The following is a 20,552-nucleotide window of genomic DNA, read 5'->3' as shown; positions in this document are numbered from 1 at the left end:
GCAGTGGAAATGACACACAGTCCGCACGAGTAGCCAGTGGTGTTTATTTGATGTGCTCCCTGCTGCACGGGGCCTGGGCACTGGCACGTGCCGGGAGAGGGTCCGAGTGGCCGCATGGAGGCAGCGCGGTGCGCGGGGGCCTGATGCCAGCGTGGTCGCGTCGTCATCACTGTCCGGCTCAGGCACGAGGCAGGGGTTTGAGGTCAGATACCTCGCCCGCCCTGGAGGCAGCAGCCTGGCCCAGGGAGGCCGCCGGGGCAGCTGGCTCAGCAGTTGTGGGGCTGGAGCGCCATCCTGATGCCAGCGGCCAGGGCGTGAGGTGTGGGGCTCGTGGCCGTGCAGCTCACAGGCAGGCCCTGTGCGGCCAGGGCGCGCGCTGTGGTGGGGCCGATGGCTACAAACTGCAGAGAGAGGAGAGAAGGGCCTCAGTGTACCAGCTGGTGCCAGCAGGAAGCAGGAGGCGACTTGTGCAGGGCCTGTGGGACAGCCTGTCTGTTAGGACACTGCTTCTCGTGCGAGAGCTTATAAATGTGACAAACTCCTGATGGGAACCCGGCGTTAAAGGCTGCAAATGTCTTCGCCTCCCGGTCTCATTACAGCCTCAGCACCAGCCAGAGCGAGACGGCACCGCGCCTGCGGCTCCGGGGGTTTGCCAGGGACTCGAGGCCCAGAATCGGGCCCACCACCGGGGCAGCCTCCTCGGAGCCTTAACTGCCGACAGTTCTGCCTGGTACCTTGGGGCCCTGGGTGGGGTCAGGTGGAAGAACACAGAACAGAGTGTGGCAGGCAGGGGTGGTAGCTGTGGACACTCCTGAAAGCAGAGCAGTCCAGACCTGGACCCTGCACCCAGAGGGTCGGGACACACTTCTCTGCACCTGTCACTCCACCTGTAAACCTGAGAAGCAGTCCCCACCGCCCAGGTGTGCTGTGAGACACACCCGTGTTAAAGGTAAAGGCCTTCGCTGTGCCTGACTGCACGAGGGCTGACAGAGCTGGCCTTCGTTCCCAGCTCACACCCTCCTTCAGTCCCCCAAAGCCAGTTCACAAGCGTTCCCAGTAGAGCACAAGGGCTGTGATTATGTGTAGACACACAACAAATAGAGTCCCTAAAACGTGGATGTAAATCCTTTGAATTAAAACATGTGAAAAGAGGAATGTTCTTAGGACAGATAATTTCAAGATGTTTAGCCAGAAAAAAAAGGGGGAAAGGATGCTGACAGCTGTGCCAGGCCCTGAGCTAAGGGTTCTACCTGCATCCTCTCATCCAGTCCTGAGGCTAATCCGTCAGGGAGGACCCTCCACAGGTCTGTAAAGGCCACAAAGGGATCGTTATCCTCATGGGACAACTGAGAAACAGGCTCAGAGAGGCTAAGTGCCTTGTCTGACAGCACCAGCCAGGAAGCGCGCTGCTGAGCTATAAGCTCGGGCGGGGAACTCAGAGCCCTGCCTTTCCAGTTCTCCAGAGGCACCCGCAGGGGTCTGCTCGGTCAGGAGTGCTCTGACCTGACATGGAAACTCTAGGATAATTAATCAAATTCTGTTAAAAATCTGAAAAAGACCAAAAGCCCACTGACTACCTCACCTTAATTTGATGGATGCTGTCACCAGATAACTCTTGAATATGCTTGAGACTGTATGTAAGGCCAGAGGGACTGAAAAACGTGATGCTGGCTGGGACGCCCTGTAGGAGAGAGGACAAGGTCAGTCCTTGCCGTGAGGGCGAGGAGAGAGAGTTCCCCAAGCCCTGTCACCATCCACCTGTGTCCCCAGGCGTCCCAGTAGGCGGTTCCTGGTTGATACTGGCACTCTCGTTCTCACCCATGGAGGGCAAGTTCAGGTGAGGAACTGTTTAGAGAGCAGGGTGCGATGGAGAGGCCGGGCGCTGCCGGTGACCGCTTTGCAGGCCCCCATGTCTGGCCTGCCCGGCCAGAGGACACAGACCCATGTGCCTAGCCAGGTGGACAGTGCCTCTAGTGCGTGTGGCCAAAGCGCCACCGATCGATGAAGGCAGCCCTGGAGCCCAGCTCCCTGTCAGCTGTCCAGCCCTGCGGGAAACAGCGCAGACAGCAGACAGCCCACCTGCACGGCTTTCTGCTTTGGTGTGTGCTAAAAGCCTGTCCCAGAACCAGCAATGCGTTCGGGAGCCTGACCTGAAAGGGGAGGGAGGCATCTTACTGAATCTACACTTGGAGAACGTCAGCTAGCTCACAGGAGCGCCCTCCCGCGCCAGCACTGCCACACGAGAGGAGGAACAGTCACAAGGCTGCTCTCTGCCTCAGGCTTCCTATGTCTGGGCTGCTGCTCAAAGGGCTTTGAGTAAATGATCTCCTTTAATCCGTATACACACCTTACTTAGATGGTCTATTCCCATTTCACAGATACAGAGATGGAGCCTCTGAAAGCTCACGTCCTCAGTCACACAGCTGGGGGGAGTGGAACCACGCAGACAGGCTGTCTTACCCACCTGCCCCACCACCCACTGGGTGCCCGCCCTGCCCGAGCTCTCGCTAGAAACAGCACCCACCTGCTGGGAATAGTAGCTATTCAGGTTCACTTGGATTCCCGGGTGTGGAATCTTCTGGTAGACGATTAGGCTTTCCATGGGAATCCCTGGACATGATGAAACCGGAAAACAGACTTACTGCACTGGGAACACGTGGAGTGTGCATGGGGGCGGTCAGGAGACGAGCCCGCCCGGGGCAGCACAGCCAGCCTGGAACACGCTGTCGGGAGCTGGGCCGTGCTGAGTGCGAGCAGCCTCGCCGGCCCTCTGGCCTGCTGGACACTCAGCAGTCCTGCGGGGGCGGAGGCTGACGGCAGAGGAAGGACAAGGCCCTGGAACCCAAGGCTTCCCTCGTACACTCGGTGCCTTTTGTTGCCGTCTGTGCGGCATGTCCACCAGGGACGCTGAAAACCAAAGTTAATCTTAGACTGGAATAAAGAATAAGAAGCATTTTTTTTTTTAGCAAAATGGAGCTGCAGCCTGGGAGACACAGGCTCATCTGGGTAGCAACCTAAATTCCGTTCCACCGAGACACGGGAGGCCGCCTAAGCAAAAGTTCCCTCCCAGCTTCTGAATTCGGTCATTTTATGTAAGTGCGGTCTCCACATTGAGCAGTTCTGATTGCACGGGGCAGGTCTCAGTCTGTTGGTAGAAGGAAGAAAGCAGGGCGTCCCCGCAGGGGTTGACCCAGATGGCTGACCAAGCGGGACAGGGTGCAGGGACCCAGAGATCAGTCTGAGGGTCTCCCCAGTATCCAGACGATGCCAGAGGCCCCTGTATGCACATGACCCTGGGCTCTTATTGTTATGAAATGGGGGCCTCGGCTGACCATGGAGGGTTCATCTCAGCAGATCAATTCTTCTTGGCACTCGCATCAAGTGATTCTTCTCGGGGCCACAATGCTATCAGTACGGAACCCTACACTGAGGACAAGGGGAGGAGGCAGAGCTTGGAGGGAGCTTTTCAAGCCGGGGGCTGAAGCAGGCAGCCAGGGCCTTCCAGGCACCTCGGATCCTACAACCTTGTCCCCAGCAACCTGACACTATGAAGCAAGTTCAAGGGCAGCTCTTGGGAGAGGCCATGAGTCGGCGCCCAGCCAGCCCAGCCCTGCCTCTACATGGCCATGAGCCCCTGGATTGGCCACTGCTCCCCTCTCCCCATGGACCCCAGGGGCCCTCTGCAGATGAATGGGTTAGGCTCTGGAGTGTCACATTCCTTCCTGTTCCACTCAGTGACTGAACGTCCTAGGATTTTCAGGGCTGGCCATGAGGAAGGAGGCAGGAAGTGACCAGCACAAATGTCAACCACAGATATTTACTAGATAGGGCAGCCACTCAGTGCTGAAACCGTATCAGGTGGTGAAACCTCCAGCTTATAGAAATGAAACTGGAAGGAAAGAAAACCTCTCGGGGGGAATCAAGATATTTCAGCAGAAAACTGCAAGCTATTACCATTACATACCCAAAAACCTGAAGAAAGAAACCGAGGCATCAAGCCTCTGATTTATGTTTCATTTAAGGACACGCGCGACCGCGCTTTCTCTTTCGTTCCCTCATTTTCTTGCCCCAGAAAGGCTGAGGGCCTCGCTGATGTCACTGCCGAACGTCCTCTGCCATCATCCCCATTATTCCCGGTGGCCTTTAGAAGCCGGGTGGTAATGGGGGGAGAGCGATCAGATCTCACCCCATTTTAATACAGAAGGGGGATGTTACAAGGTCCAAGGTCATCCGGGTAATATTCACGTGGATTGCTGGAGGTTCAAAACATTGCAGGCGAATGTATTAGTTGCAGGTCACGAATTGCTTGCCTTGGAGAGCCAGGCATCGCGCGTATAAGCTCACACTGCTCTGCGACGCAGGCTGTATGGTTTAAACCCATTTCACAGACGGAGCTGATGCACAGAGAGAGCATGTGACCTGCCCGTGCTCACACAGCTAACGAACAGCAGAGGGAGAATTCAAATCTGTTTGTCGCACCCTGAAGTTCATACTCCAAACTACGGATTACTCACCCCTTGCTCCCAGACCAGCTATGTGACAGAAGGTGTGCAGGTGACCCCTGAGACATCTGAGTCACTGGGGCTGGTTTCCAGGCCGTGAGAGCCCCGGGAGATGGCGTGGGAGCGAGGCCTGAGCGGCTGAGCTGCATGGAGGACGCTGTGTGCATTACGGATCAGCTCCACCCTTAGACTTTCTTCCACATGTGGACCCTGCCCTGGGGTCACGTCCTCTTGGTGAAGGCTCAGTGACACTCTGCCTGTTCCCAGCTGGAGCTGGGCAGGCTGAGAGTAGACATGAAGCCAGGAAAGCAGACCACCTCCACGCCTGGGGTGAGGCCTGCCCCACCTCTCCGGCCTGCTGCCTGTGGCCTCTGCAGGGCCGACCACTTCCACCCCCACTTCCATCACTGCAAGGCTCTGGGAGGCCCCACGAGTCGGCGCACTCAGTCACCTTTGTCCTTGAGCATTTTCGGCAGTATTTCTCCTTTGAGGGTTCCACAAGGAAACAGAAGAGGCAAGGCTGGTGACTCCCCTGTGAATAAACAGCCAGACTTAGTAACAGCTTTGTAGAAACTCGGGGAGCTGCATGTGTACAGGGGGTAAGGAGGGGCAGCTGCTGCCCTGCTCTGCTCCTTCGGGGGCGCAGTGCTTGGGAAACACACCCAACAAGCCAGGGGCTTCTGCCCTCGCTCCTTTAACTCCAACCCCCCCCCCCCCCCCCAGTGGCTCCTGGGCTGCACTATTTAGAAGCAGCCTTTGCACCTTAACTAGAGTTAGAAGGTTAGAGGTCAGGCCTGGTGTGGGCACTGGGGCAAACATTCCCTACCAGTGAGGGAGCAGTGGATGGGACCAGCGGTGGCAGGGAAATGGCAGCCAAGAGGGGCTTAGCAGCCACCTCCAACAGAGACAAGCTGCATATCCACTCCTGTCCCAGCAAGGACAGCAGCCACCAGCCAAGTGCCCAAGGAGTTTTCTGGCAAGCCCAACCACAGGTGTCAAGGGGCCTTCGGAAGATTCCAGAATCTGCCCTTTGCACCTTCTCTTCTGCAGGTCCAGCAGAGTATCGAGCTGCTGCTTCTCATTCTGACTGCTGGAGGGAGACAGGGAGCTTAGCATGTGCATCCTGGTACGGGGCAGGCGTCTGTCTTCTTCTCCCTACACCACCAGTGCCCAGCAGAAGGCCAGACGGTGCCGCCCAGTCAACTCTGCTGCCTCGTGGAAAAACTGCCTCGTCAGCACAAGGGAGAAAACTTGAAAATGTCATGGTTGAAAACTCTTTCCTGCTGAAGGGAGATCTATGGTGACTGTACTTCTGGGAGCTAACCCCCTTCAAGAAGTCAAAGGCAAATACAGGCAGACCGCGGAGATACTGCTGGTTCGGTTCCAGACCACGGCAATAAAACAAATACTGCAATAAAGCAAGTCGTAATCTTTTTGCTGGTGGAGGGTCTTACCTTCAGTTTGTAAAAAAACACATCTGTGAAGTGCAATAAAACAAGGTGTGCCTGTAACCCATTCCTTTTTGTGACACGTTTACTGCCTGCAGATTTTCAACCCAAATAGGCCAACCCTACATAGGTCAAGGTAAAGCTGGTTCGTTCTGCAGAGATGAGAGATGAGGTCTCCCTGGGACAATAGGGAGGGACGCACCTGGCAGGAGTCTAACTCCGCACAAAAATGATGCATCGCGGGGCTCAGAGGCCCCACTCTTCATTCCTTTAACAGGAAGGGCTGGACTGCGGGCTAAAGACAGCCAAGGTGTTGAAGATCCTGACTTATGCAGCTGGGGTGGGGGGCTTGATAAATCATCACTGTAGGTCATTAAGACGAGACTGATTGTTTAAAATGTCATTTCACTGGAGATGAGAGTGTAAGACTGATGACTTCACGTCTGCAATGATTTCAACCTCTCAGGCGCTGCTGTGAGAATCCAAGTCAGGCAGGCAGTGGGAACTTAATCGTAATTAGGATAATGAGGCTTATTTGGGGGGATGGAAGAAGAACCCAGCAAGTCTGCCTTTTCTTTTGTCAGCTCCAAGTCCAGGAGGACATTTCAAATAAACTGCAATCTGTCTCTGTCTCTCTCCCTCCGTCTCTCTCTCAGATTGTCTTCTACCTTTTATCATTTAACTTGTATTTTCTTTTCCATTAGAGGAGATATCCTGAGAGGGATGAAGAATTGTCTATCAGAACAATGAGCTACCAAATTAAATCAGTTAATAGTTCTAAGTGCTTCCAATAGTGCCTGTCACATAGTAAATAAGTGTTTGTTCAGTAACAGAAATAGGCAACAACTACGAATTGGCCTGTTTACTCCAAGCACTGGAAGTAGATTCTTAGCTTCTAAAATTAAGTTTCAGAGTTTACTTGGGGAGAAAATCTTGAATGCCTTGGTAAAACCGAGGTGAAACTCCTGATTAGCTGTCAAGGTGGGTTCTTAGTTGGATATTTTTGGGGTGGAGATTCATCAGGGCGCATGACATACTGGTCCTAAATCAGAGGAAGTACAAAGGCTTTGCAAGGAGCCTCCGAGAATCCCTTCCTTCTCCCCGCCCAGCCTGCGGTGAGCAACTGAAACAGCAGTGTGGTGTCTCAGAAGTGACAGATCCGCTCTGCCTTGTTTGCAAAGCAAGGAACACGGCTTGCTGGCCCTGGAGCTGACAGTGAGGAAAGACTCAGTTCCCTTCCATCTCCTTCCAGAACTAGCACATCAACTGTGAGTCCAGCCAAACCACCTGCTGTGGAAACAGGCCGGGCCACCTTTCCATTAAGGAGCTCACTGTCGTCCCAGCCCCCCGCCCGCAGAACCCGTAACTGTTCTTTGTAAACCAAGGCTCTTCGTCCCAGGAGCTGCCATCTACAGTGACTGCTATTAGCTTGGTGCAAAAGTAATTGCAGTTTTCCGAATTATTTTTAACCTTTTAAACCGCAATTTTGTACCAACCTAATATATTAAAAGAGGAGGGCTATGAGATGGTTAACGGTGACAATTGTCCTGTGAAAGAACATTAGAAACAACGAGCCTGGAGCTGGCTCATTCTGGAAGGTCTGCATCCCCAGGGAGGAGCGGTGGGGGAGGAGCCCAGCCACACTGACGACCCCCAGAAGCGGAGACCCGGCGTCTTATTTTGGGTTGTTTGAGTTGTCTCAGTCCTTTGCTGTCGGGGTGGCAGGAGGTGGGCTGACTCTCAAACAAGCACAGACATTCGCAAGCACAGGTAGGCTCTGGTCTCAGGAGTGGCTTCCACACTGCGTGTCAACCAGTGTCATCGTGGAGAGCGCATCAAGGAACTAGTCCTTTCCCTGGGTGGCAGTTGTGAGACCAACCAATGAAAATAAACGGGCTCCATTTAGGGTGATCTTTTTCTACTTACTGGAACAAATGTACTCTGCAAGCTTTTCTGCATTTCCACAGCTTTCTCCTTCTGTATCCAGGCCAATTTTATTCACTGGAAAACAACACAAAATGTATTTCTTCACAGGGCTATTGAAGTCCCTCTGTCCCCGTGTTGTCCCTTTTATGTGCAGATGCAAAGCCATGCGCTTTACAAGTCCTACAGGGAAGGTCTCCTCCTAAGGATGGCGCAGGAAGGCCACAGGTGTGGTGTCAGATGTGAGGGAGCTGGTCCGGGTCCCACCCTTTCTAGACGCATGGCTTTGGGTAATGTTCCAATTTCCCTGGGCCCCACTGAGCTCCTCTACAAGAGGGGAAAACCACCACGTAGGACTGTTTTAAGGATCATACGAGACGGTGAGAGCAAACTCCTGGCCATCTCGGAGGAGCACAAAAAAACGTGGTTTTCTTCTCAGTCAGGAGCGGCTGAGCCTCTGAGATCTACTGTTCACAGGGCATTAGCGAGCCCTCATTCTGGTAGGGAGGCGACACCAGCTCTCATCCAGAACAGTGTGGTGGGCTGACCTGGGGAGACTGAAATGGAAGTGGGGGGGTTTCATAAGAAGCTGACAGCAGGGCCCCCCGGAACCACGAATGCAGGTGTTTGGGGGGAGGGGCTGCACCGGCCACTTTGGTGTGACTTCTGTCATGAACTGAGCGAGAAGCAGGCACACAGGCTCCCCTGTACTTTTCCAGGTGGGAACTGCAAAGGATGTTAAAGAAGGAAGGGCTGGCTGGGTCAGCTCGGCACCTGTTCGCAGGAACGTGGAACTTCTCTGAGAAAGGAGCTGCTGTGGGCATTCCATGTGGAATTCACAGGACACTGGCTAATAACCAACTGCAGCTTTAATGTGCACACCATGAGCTTTTAATTTACAGATCATCACAAATGTTCTGAGTCCAAGAGAAAAAGTCACTTGCAGCTGTAAGCTTAGTTCAGGAACAAAGCCCTTGCTTATGGCACATCGCCAGCCAGCCCTCTGAAGTAGGAAGGTCTCAGTGCCCCAAGACCCCTGAGGACTTCCCAGGGACTGAGCTGGGACGTAAGTCCTCCCAGTGAGGCTGGTACTTAATATAGACATTTGTTGCATCCTCCTCAGAACCCAGACGGGGGAAGCATGCCGGGACCACTGGCTCTGCTGCTCAGAGCAGCACTGGCTCATCTGATCCTGACACAACCCTGAGAGCTGGACGTGCAGAGATTGCCCCTGCACCTTAGAGAGGAGGAGGCTGGTGGGGACTGGTCTACCCCGCAGCGCAGAGCGGCTCTATGTAAAGGTTTGGGGAAGTGAGTGGGTGGCGTGAGTTCTCTGCCTGCGGCGGGCGTTCAAGCAACGCCTCCTCTCTTTACCCACTAAAGACAGTTCCTTCTGTGCGTCGTGTCTGGAAAGGTGAACTGAAATTGAGCGTTCAAAAGTTGGGTGATTGACTTTCATATTAAGGTAGGATGTGGTTTCTCCCAAAGATCTTTAAAAACTGCAAAATCCCTAATTTCATCTCTCTTCTGATACTATGTTTCCAGCATTTAGAACATGTCCTGTCCCTTCACAACTGGATAAACAGAGCAGCTTGAGGCCGAGACCCCAGCTTTGTCATCTGTGCCACACGTAATGGTGGCCCACTTTCAGCTGCTCTGTCTCCAGACAGATTTCTCATCACTGTATCACCACTTGCTTTTTTTCTAGTTTTCTTCTCATTTGACAGCACAGTGAGAGCAAAAGGCATATTGATGCTACTGAAATCAAACTGAAGGTTATGTGACAGCTCAAAATGTTTCTCAGCTAGTGTGTGAAAGCGTGAGAACAAAATCAAAATAGGAAAATTTATCAATATACTATATTTGACAGTTGAAATTTTGGTATATAAAGCATACATTGCCTATATTATTTTCTTTCCTCTTCTACATCAGAAAAAAAGTGAGTAAAAAAAGTACCCACTAAAGAGTGGGTGCGTCATGTCTAGAAAGGTAAATTAAAGTCGAGCATTCAAAGTTGGGTGATTGATTTCATGTTAAGATAGGACTCTTAACTTATTTTTGGGGGAGCGTGGAGGTGGTTCCCTTGGTGAGACGCTCATCCTTCCCAGCTGATCTGCTAAGCAGGGGGTGGGAAGGGGCGGTTGTAAAGATTTTGCTGTGTGAGAGCCACACATCATCTCTTAATTAATCTAGCAAATTCCAACTGCTCTCTTTCCCCAACCTCACTTTGTTCTCTGGAAGATGTGCTTTTAATTACTAAACTGTTTTCACTTATAGTTCACTTTCCCCCAATATTTTAAAATTCATTTAAACAAACTGAACTGTTTTGAAAGACAGTCATAGGCTCATTTACTCACAACAGCTAAGCATTGTTTAAGTATTTAAAATGCCTTATGATAATTTTTAATGATTCCCTGTTTATATTTTGTGCTTTAGAAACAATATAAATTCAAGACTATTTGGGAAAATATTAAGAAAATTCTAAAAAACCAACTATAATACTACTACCTAGAGATATCTTTAATATTTAGTGATTTTCCTTTTAGGTGTTTTTTTTTTATCTAGTAAAAATCCACAACATAAAATTTACTATTTTAATTATTTTTAAGTGTATAATTCAGTGACATTAAGTACATTACAATGATATACAACCATCACCACTATACATTTCCAGAACTGTTTCGTCAATGAGAAAAAGACAGCATCATTTTTGTGATATTCCTGAGAGGCATGTAGAACCAGAATGACTCTGATCACAAAGAAACATCAGACAAATTGGGGGACCATCTACAAAATAACTGGCTTGTGCCCTTCAAAAGCGTCAAGATCACAAAGCCAAAGACTGACTGAGATACTTTATAAAAATTTAATAAGCAAAAAATCATACTTTAAGCTGAATTAAAGTGTTGTTTTAAAAAACGAACAAGGCTGAGTGGCCTAGGAATGGAGACTCCTGTTTTCTTTTCTGCTCTCTACTGTTACCCCTCACACTTCCGTACCGTGGTTCCAAATGTGTGGGGTTTCAACACCCAGCAATTCTCCAGCCCTCAGCTGGCTGTCCTACGATTTTACTCAGTTCTCACGCTATCAGACCCCACAGGTTAAGGTCTCAGTCCCACAAGACGGCCCCCACTTCAGACTCCAGTCCCAAGTCCAGGCTGTCACCTATGCTTCTGACGACCGACCGGCTCTAAACTGGAGGTTCCCACCAGCCCCTCCTTGGGGTGACTGTTTGCTAGAATGGCTCACGAAACTCAGAAAACTGGTTTCCTAACTGTGGCCAATTTATTACAAAGGGTATTTCAAAGGATGTAAATGAACAGACAAACAGAAGAGATGCACAGGGCAAAGTATGGGTGCATGTGTGTGGGGGGTGGGGGGTGCCGACCTCTCCAGGCATGGCACCAGCACCCACCCTGCCTCTCCATGTTACTGTCCTCGGGGATTTTTATGGAGGTTCATTACATGGCATGGTTGAGCATTGGTGGTTAATTCAACCTCCCGCCCCTCTCCTCTCCTTGGAGATGGGGATGGGGGCAGGAGTCTAATAGTTCCTACTATAATTACATGACTGGTTCCCTTGGCAACCAGCCCCAACTTTAAGGGCTTTCTATAAGTCACCTCATTAAAATAAACTCAGGTGGAGGTGAAAGAGGTTTGTTATGAATAACAAAAGACACTTTCAACTTTATCACTTAGAAAAATTCCAAGAGTTTTAGGAGCTCCATGCCAGGAACAGGGACAAAGACGAAGTATGTATTTCTTCCTACAAATCACACCACCACAGTGGACTGTTAGGTTTCATGTTTACCCTGATTGCTTACCTAGAGAAGCGGTGGCATTTCCAACCACGTACACCGACTTGGCATTCCATTTTTCTTTCAGGGACTTTTTCCAGACTGTAAAACAGGAAATTAGATGTGAGCTGCAAATACCAAGGTGGCCATTAGGACGGGTGCCCACGGCTGCTTGTTCATCCTAAGACTTGAGAGCAAGGCAAACTCGTAATACGCAAGTCTAAAGAACAGCATCTCCAACTAAAATTCCATTTGTATACTGTCCACATTCTGCACATTTAAATAAATCATTTTGGTAAACGTTGCAGTACGCCTTGCTTGAAATAGTAAAGTAATTTCCACAGTTGGCACTAGAAGTATTTTTAATGTATACTAGAAAATAAACAGAACTTGAAGAATTAATTTGCAAGGTGATATTAACATTTTTAAAATCTAGACTTTTAAAGAAAAAGCCACTGGTATTTCAAAAGAGGTAGCTTAAATGCTTACTAAAGTAACACAATTGGTATAATTTGAAACATGAATCTGAAAACAGTCAAGAAACTAGTGTCGGATAAGAGGGCTTATGTACCCATTAGGTCAAAGTAGAGAAAATTAATTTCAGGATCATAAACACAATAGCGAACTCTACCATTTCATGACAAAAATAAACATCTTTCAATATGGATGAAAGAAATACGAAGAGAAAATGGATTGTACAAATATATCATAAGGCCACTGCGCATCTGATACCACCTTTTTAGACGGCAAGGAAACACTAGTTCTTCCTTCCTAAAATCTAACTAGGGCATAACCCTCCCTTCCATTCAATAGTGTTACTCTCCCCTTTACACTTCTATGGGAAATTCCCTTTAAACGGTAATGGATGATTGAGTTTCACTTTTCTTCCCTACCCACAAATGTGAATAATATTTATTTTAAAATTATCTCTAGCATGTGAACAAACTGACAGGGTAAGTAGATAGATAGAAATGAGCAGGAGGAGAGACTTAGCCCCGGTTAGAAAGCCCCTTGCTGCAGCTCCTACTTGGGTCAAGACCCCTGGCACCTGCCCAACAGAATTCCAGGATTCCACATGCTTCTAAATAGAAGAAATGCATTGTCAAAAGCCAGAGAAGGGAGGAAGGCATCCTGCTTATCAGGACCACCAAGCCAAGCAGATTCCAGGTGTACACATAAGGGATCACATCCCTAAGGGCTGTGATTACACTTGCCCCTAAACCAAGGGCACGTGTTTACACATGCCCCTACATCAGAGAAAAGCCCTGCTCAATACCAGAGAAGGCAGGACTAGGCACCGCAGGGGGAGAAGGAGAGAGAAGAGAAGGGAGAGGGCGAGGCAATTCTACCCATAGAAATAAAAGCCCTCACACAGTGTAAGGCGACGCTTCTTCCCTCCCTTGGGTCAGCCTGAGCCATGTCTGGCAGTGTACTTTCTTTTACTAATAAACTTCTGCTGTTCGTGCTGCACAGTCTCTTGACTGAATTCTTTCCTTCAAGAAGAGAAGAACCGAGGCACAACATCATTCCCTGGTAAGAACACCGTTCTCCACGCCTCACAGCAGATCAGAGCTGGAGCGAGCCCTGGACAAAATCAGAAAGCCCGGCTTGGAGCCAGCTCGGCCCCTTCACTTGAGTATGTTTCCAGGTGGGTCAGCTAACCGGCTCGTGTGCTTTCCCGTCTGGATAACTGGGACTAACTACAGCTTTCCTGCCTGATATAGAGCTGTGAGAATCAAAATAAGGAAATAGTCAGGAAAATGCTTTCTAAGCCGGAAAGTTATGGTGCCCATTCTGGGGTTTTCTTCTTTTTCATCATCTTTATCCTCAAAACACATACAAGATGAAAAACACAACTGTGAGACGAAGATTCCTTGAAGCACTGCTGGCGGGCAATTTGGGCGCTTCTCCACCGTGAGTTTTCTCTCCACTCTGGAATGACAGCACTTCCGGCTCTGAGCTGCTGTGCTGATGGGGCAGCACGAGTCCTCATCCCTACGGAATGCATCAGATTTCCTCTTCAACGGGAGGGGTGTCTATGAAATCACCAAGAAGGTGAACTTCGGGGCTGTAATGAGGCCTGATTAAACGTAAAGACAGATGATGGCCACTCACTACTGTCACTCACTCACTGCCGCCCTGTGCCAGGCAAGGTCCCGAATGTTTCTCTTCGGGAGTCACTCTCTGAAGCTGGACTCACACACACACCTGTGACTCACAGACCATGTGGTCTTGGAGCGCCTCAGACTCCTCGCTGGGCAGGTACTCACCACACCTGCCTCAGAGGTAAAGCACTCAGGACTGTGTGGCACAGAGCAGGCCCTTCTAAGTCCCAGCTAGCTCCTAGGGGAAGTGATGGGCCCATTTTACAAACAAGGAAACTGAGGCTCAGCGTGGTCCAGGAACTTGCCAAGGTCAGAACGGTCATCTGAGCCCCGGCTGAACTCGCTGCAAAGCCCTTTCGGTAACCACCCACCCTGCTGTCTCCACTCGTTATTACAACTGGAGCTGCTCAGGCCTGACTCACTGGTTCCACGGCTTTGGATGAGGGCGTACTCTTCCCAGGCCTCAGTTTTCTCATCTGTAAAATGAGGACCACAGCATGTGTACCTCTGGATTAAATGAGATAATGAATGTAAACACAGAGCCTGGTATGCAGGAGGCTACCACGAAGCTGTTTGATCAAGCAGACCAAGGGGGTTGAGTCAGTCTGAACCCCGGGCTCTGTTCCTCTGTTGTGATGGACAGGGAAGGAGGCAGGAAGAGTGCCTAAGGGTCATGTCTCATTGAGCACCTGGCACGGCACGCACTGCTTTCTCATATGTTGTTGGGTCCTCTCATCATCGTTTGATGAAAGAGACTGGCGCCGATATACCGAGGGGAGCTGTAAGCGCCTGGCAGGTGAGCATTTCGACGCCCCCGTGACGTCCGTCTGGGGTTTAGGAGGCAGCAATGTCTCCCATTTTCCAAGGCAGGGTGTGTGACACGGCCCTGCAAAGCGCTCAGTCCCGTCAGGACGCTCACAAGTTGGCATGTCCTTCTGTGTGGGACAGCGCGACACAGCTTACGAGGAGAAAGGTCATTTCCTGCTCCGGCCAAAGGTTCCACGAACATGAAGTCACTTGGTATCTCAGGACTTCTTGAGCTGAAAGTGACTGCAATTTTTCACACCTGAAGTTCCTGTATCTGCAATCTATTAGGTTGGTGCAAAAGTCATTGCGGTTTTTGCCATGATTTTTAACCCTGTAAACAGCAGTGACTTTTGCACCAATGTAATCGCATTGCCAAGGGGAGAAACCAGAGTGAATAGAAGGCCAGTGGAATTCCCAGCAGGCCCAGCCTCACCTTCAGTTTTATTGTCTTCCTGCAAACACAGCTCCACAGCTTCCACTGCTCGGGGACTGGTGAAAATGAGTCCTCCATAATCTTCTGGATGAGACAACTGCACACCAAACAACAAAGGCATTTTATATGATGGCTAAGCTCAACATTTCCCAGAATTCCAAGTGCTCAGAGGCGTAGCAGGCCAACTGATTCATTCCCTGTGTCCACTCGTCCATCCACACACGCATCCGCTCATCACTGACTGAGAGCTGACCCGGTGCCTGGACCTACCCTAGGCCTTTAGGAATACAGGTGAATCCCTTACTCCTGGCATTTCCCTCGAGCAGCTCAGTTGAGGGGGACAGAGGCAGGTGCAGAGAAGGATGGTGGATGTAACCAGAGCAGAGAGGGGCAACGGGTCTCAGCCTGGGCTTGGGCAGGAGGGGAGACCTGACCTGCATGTGTGATAGAACTGGAATATCCAAGGGGCGCTATCCTCGCTGAAGCCCTGATTTTCAAAGAAAATGGCAGTGATAAGATCTACTGAGCATTTGTTCTGAGCCAGGCGCTTGGCTGTTCCATACAGGTCCCTTCACTGAACCTGTCCAAGTTCCCTGTGAGATCGGGGGGGGGGGGGGGGGTAGCGGGGGTGCTATGCTCCCCTCATAGATTATGCACACAGGCTTGGAGAGGCTAAGGAACCAGCCCGAGGTGAACGGTAAGCGTCCCCGGGGACCCCCAGGCCCGTGCACACCTGGGGGGCTTGATGGAGGGTTCAGAGAACCCCTTGTGGAGCAGGGTGGCTGGTGTGGAGGGACAGGCTCCTGATTTCAAGTGATGAGGCCTCGGTTCCCCTTTAAAACTGCATACGGAAGAGCATGCCAACTCGGGCCCCTCTTACATCATTCCCTCAGTGCCCAGACCCAGGGCATGGGAACGTGATAAATGCCAACTCAATGTCTGTGGAATTGAAGGAGAACTGATATTCAGCTCAACCTGAAAGAACAGGAAGCTTTTCAGAGCGTGAAGGGCACGGCTGTGAGGTGCAGAGCCTGAGGGTGAACCTGGTAGTAACAGGCTGTGGAGCCTGGTGAGCAGGGCCGGGCAACCTGGTCCCATGAAAGCAACCTGGCTCCTGGCCCACGCGTCCAGAAGGGAGATCCCGGGAGATGCCCTGGGGTGTCTGGGTGCGCAGTGGTGGGGCTGCCTGGGCACTGACTCTGTACCCTGAAATACCTGAAAGGCTTTGCTGGGATCGTCCCTCCCACGCCTGGCTGCAGAGCTGATGCTGTGGGGACACGTCCTGGTCTCGAGTCCCGACACTGCCTCTTATTTGCTGGAGGCCTCCGCCGAGTTGCCCAGCCTGGGACCTCAATCTCTAACACGGGAAAACTGACACCTGTGCAGCCACTGTGCACAGGCCGGGGCGGGCGGGTCAAAGGAGAGGATGAGTGGGAAAGGCCTGAACTGCTGAGAACAGTGCAGCTCTGCTGCCCTCCCCACAGCCTGCCTCCTGGGCCTCCTCACAGAACCCAGTCCAAGCCAGGGCAGCTTTCTGGAAGAGCTGACGGAGGAGGCTCAGGCCGAGAACCCAACAGCAGCCCCATCCTGGTGCTAGGGGCTGTGCTGCCCTGTTTTGAAGTTTGGTACTGAAATGAGGGGAAGTGACAAAGTCCTCCGGCTTGGGTTGGCACGGCGTCTTAGGAACCAAATGTGTCACACTTAGAAGTTACAGAGCTCAGACAATGACAGACCTTACCTTCTCCGAGAAACTGGGAAGAGACAAAAACTCAAATGATAAAACGGGGATCAAAGTGGCTTCAAGTCCACATAATCCTAATTCCTGCAAATAAAAGAATACAGTTCTGGATTGGCCAGGGTGGTTTGGAAACTAAGGAAAGGGTGATGGCATCATATGAACAACTTATTCTGTGCCAATTCCTCGGTTTTAGCATCCCCCTCCCTGCCCCCACTTCATTGGTAAGGTAGCGCTGCGCTTTCTGGGACCAGGAGTCTCGGGCACTCACCCTGATGTACGGATCCTGGCCACTGCCATCCTCCTTGGCATCTTTCAGTAAAAGAACCTTCATTATTGCCTGGCAGTCCTTACAGGGCACTGTGACAGCAGGGAAACAGACCTTAATTAGATTGCAGTCTTCCTAGGCCAGGAGCGTGGAGAAGGAGGTAATCGCTGCTGGTTGACATCACCTACCCCCTGCACACTGAGTCAGCAGCACTCATGGGCTTGTTCCTTCTGAAGACTCATCCCTGATAAGGCCGAGGGACCGCATGCTGGCACTTGATACCACTTGGAAAGGCAGATAAAAGCCATTAGGCAAAGCCAGTGTCCTAGTCAAACATTTAAGGCTCACAGAAGAGAAGTGAGGCAAATTCTGGGTTGTATCAATAACAAATAGAGAAATGGGTGTCTTGTATTTTAAGGAAATAAATAATTACTTCCATTTCAAGTTATATAGGCTAAGTTACTCACAAGCTCTTTAGGAAATGATTATAGTGACTTCTTCTCAAACTACGTTTTATAAATGTTGTCAAGTATCAGGAGACAAACTTTCAAAAATGTTCTGACAATCTAGAACACAATTTATCGATATATATCAAAAGCCTTATCTACTTCATGCTCTTTCTTCCTGTAATTTTCCATCTAAGAATAAATACTAAGGCAATACTCATAAATATGTGCAAAGATTAACATAAAGTTGCTCATCCCGGCATTCTTTTTTTTATTATTGAGATATAATTGACATACAATATTGTTTAAGATGTACAACGTGCAGATTTGATAGACTTATATATTACAATGTGACTAATTAACACCTCCGTCATATCTCCAAATTATCATTTATTTTTGTTGTGAGAACAAGTAAGATCTAATCTCTTAGCAACTTTGAAGTTTATAATACAGTATTGTTGATTATAATCACTGTGCATTAGATCCCCAGAATTTATTTATCTACTAGTTGCAAGTTTGTATCCTGGTATTCTTTGTAATTGTAAGTAATTGGAAACAATGTAAATGTCTTAACAATGAGAATGGTTAAATAAGTTATGGTACAGTTATATAAAATCATTAAAATAGTAATCATTTAATTAAATGGATTAAATCATCACAAAATAATATTAAGTTAAAAAATCAGGATTCAGAATTGCATAAATAGTGCGATTTTATAGATTTTATACATACATATATGAAAGAATAAGCACCAAAATACTAATAGTAATTATTTCTGGTGGTAGGTTAGGGTGATGATTTTCTTCTTTACCTCTTTCTGTATTTCCAAGTTTTTCTTACAACAAACATTAAATTCCTTTGTATGGAGGAGAGAAAAGCACATTATAACCACCCCAGAGGCCTCAAAATAAATGTTGCCAAAGAACTGGAGGAAAAACTGCTTCCAGTGCAGATTATTATCCTGTACGTATCATTAGACCTACCAGCAAATTACCTAATAAGCATAATACAGTAATTGGTAATAGTCAAACAGGGTGTATTGCTCGGAGCAGAAATGTGTTAACTCTGGGAACCATTACTTATAAGTTATTACTGAAAATAGAGAGTGCCAAAAAATGTATACACATTTTAAGAAAGGAAAAAAAGTGTGTTAAAATTGTAATAATAAATACCGGTAACTAAAGATGAATACAAGTTATGTGCATACATTTTTTTTGGCACCCCGGTATTCCCAGAACATTATAATATCTACAGGACGTCTTAGGAAAATTTGGCTCAAAATGAATTGCTTTGTATCTAAGCAACCAAACCTGGTGAACAAATACTAATCATGAAATCAAGTTCCAATTATTGCTGCTGATTTGTTAGCTAGAGAGGTTGGGGATTTGGGAAAGTGGGCAGCATCATTTCTCTCATTTCCTGAAGTTACTGAGACTGTCTCACACAGAAATTAGGAATCTACCTTTTCGTGATGGTGAGTCTTATGTCTCAACCTGGCTAGGCTAGAGTCCCCACTCATTCTCAAATGCTAATCTAACTAAGTGTTGCTTGGAAGGTATTTTGGAGATAATGTAAAGTGCACCATCAGTTGACTTTTAGTAAAACAGATTAATTTAGATAATCTGGATGGGGCTGATTCAGTCAGTGAAAAGGCCTCAAGAGCAGAACTGAGGCTTCCGGCGGAAGCAGCAATTCCTCCTGGGGACGCAGCTTCAGCTTGTGCCTGAGTCCTGCCCTCTCCTTGGACTGCACTATGGATTTCAGACCTGCCCCCACAGTCGCAATAAGTCTCCGAATATATATATCCCCTACTGGTTCTGTTTCTCTGGTTGAACCCTCACTATGCATCTTCCAATTCGGGGGTTCCAGGAATCTGCTATGTCTGAGTAGCAGGTAAAAGCTTGGCATTTTCAGCTAAAGCGTAATTCTTTCCAGGACACAAAGAAAGCAACTATTGGATTAAAATGCGGAAGCTTACTGCTGTTAGAAGCGGGGAATCTTCTGGCCACAAATCTCTTCTCGGCCCTACCATGACCCCGCCACGGTTCTAGGTTCTGAAATACAGATCCCACAGGTTTCAAAGGCTATGCTAGTAATGCTCTCAAATACCAGGGCCCATCTCTCACGAGGTGTTTCTAAGTCGTGCTCAGCAGTGACACCTCATCTCCCTCAGGTTGTGCATCCCTTACTGGGGGTGGGGGACAAGTTCAAGTACCACTACATGCCATGAGGTCATGTGGTAGCGGGAACTGGGGTGCTGATAATTGTTACCTCTCCAGGGGGACCTCTCTGGGAAGGTGACATCTGAATGACAATGGGATGGAGGAGAGTTAAAGGAGGTGACATCAGAGTTCAGATGTGAGTGACAATAGCTGTAAGGAGAAATGTTCAAGTGTCAGAAAGGGTCCCCGGTGTCCCCAGGAAAGACGGGGATGCTGGGCTTGGGTGGAAGGGACAAGGTGACTTTGGATTCCACGAGGAATAGTGATTCTCTGAAAGGTTTAAGCCGAGAGACAGCGATGGGACTTATGCTCCGGAAACACCTCGGCTTCTGTGGCGAGGACGGCCATCGCAGTAGGTTGGGCAGTGGCGGTGGTTTCAGGGGTTTAGCAGTGGAGAGGTTAACTACTAACGTAACTACTAATGTAACTACTAACGTAATTCTGGGTGACATCACCTGTCCACAGCCAGGTCTGTAATGGTTGGGACCAGGATGAAAAGAAGTGCCTTTCGTCTTTGAATCCCACCGTGTCTTCGTCGGTACCGAGGGCGGTGACACCTACCTCGCCGGCCTGGGGGGGCCCGAAAGGTCCAGGAGCCGGGGCCGTGCCCCGTCCGCCGCGGGCACTGGTAAGTGACCCGGAGGCGCGGTCTCTCGCGAGGCCAACCAGGAGGCTTTGAGGATGCGGAAGTGACTAGCAGGGGCGGGGGGCGGCGCCCTCACCACGTGGCCTGAACTACCATGGCGACGACCTGCGCGTGGACTGCGGGCACCAACACCGCAACCCCAGGTCGCGGAGCCCGCCCCGCTCACAGCTGGTGCTCGCGCATGCGCTGCGACACCCAGGCCGGGAGACGCCACCGAGAT

At 49.6% G+C, this 20,552-nt stretch overlaps 1 protein-coding gene across 6 annotated transcripts; it reads right to left on the bottom strand.

The window, feature by feature from the left end:
• Positions 1-24: 24 nt before the first annotated feature.
• Positions 25-20,517, bottom strand: UROS (uroporphyrinogen III synthase). Of its 6 annotated transcripts, XM_074338820.2 has the most exons (12): positions 20,248-20,512; positions 19,443-19,518; positions 17,207-17,302; positions 17,022-17,110; positions 16,754-16,837; positions 15,016-15,112; positions 11,698-11,772; positions 7,877-7,951; positions 4,954-5,034; positions 2,525-2,610; positions 1,583-1,681; positions 25-401 (listed from the first exon to the last, which is right to left on the bottom strand). In XM_074338820.2, exons 4-12 carry the CDS (start codon positions 17,082-17,084, stop codon positions 267-269), a joined length of 795 nt encoding a protein of 264 aa, XP_074194921.2. In that variant the 5' UTR covers positions 17,085-17,110; positions 17,207-17,302; positions 19,443-19,518; positions 20,248-20,512; the 3' UTR covers positions 25-266. The 6 variants fall into 6 exon arrangements, with proteins under 6 accessions (XP_074194921.2, XP_019597752.3, XP_074194923.2 ...); XM_019742193.3 differs by lacking the exon at positions 19,443-19,518 and having other exon boundaries at positions 20,248-20,517; XM_074338822.2 differs by lacking the exons at positions 1,583-1,681; positions 19,443-19,518 and having other exon boundaries at positions 20,248-20,517.
• Positions 20,518-20,552: the final 35 nt, after the last annotated feature.

Source organism: Rhinolophus sinicus, chromosome 15 (assembly GCF_057876585.1).
Source record: "Rhinolophus sinicus isolate RSI-liver-muscle chromosome 15, RSI-T2T, whole genome shotgun sequence".
Taxonomy (NCBI): Eukaryota; Metazoa; Chordata; class Mammalia; order Chiroptera; family Rhinolophidae; genus Rhinolophus; species Rhinolophus sinicus.
The sequence above is the reverse complement of the archived record's forward strand: the minus strand, read 5'-3'. Positions and strand labels throughout refer to the sequence as shown.

Bases quoted from the DNA above. Each gene is read 5' to 3' on its own strand.
- UROS (XM_019742193.3), bottom strand. From the start codon at position 17,084: ATGAAGGTTCTTTTACTGAAAGATGCCAAGGAGGATGGCAGTGGCCAG. The intron at 15,113-16,753 runs GTAAGGTCTGTC...TTTGGTGTGCAG, and splicing joins TTCCCAGTTTCTCGGAGAAG to TTGTCTCATCCAGAAGATTA. The intron at 402-1,582 runs GTGAGGTAGTCA...CTCTCTCTGCAG, and splicing joins ACAGCATCCATCAAATTAAG to TTTGTAGCCATCGGCCCCAC.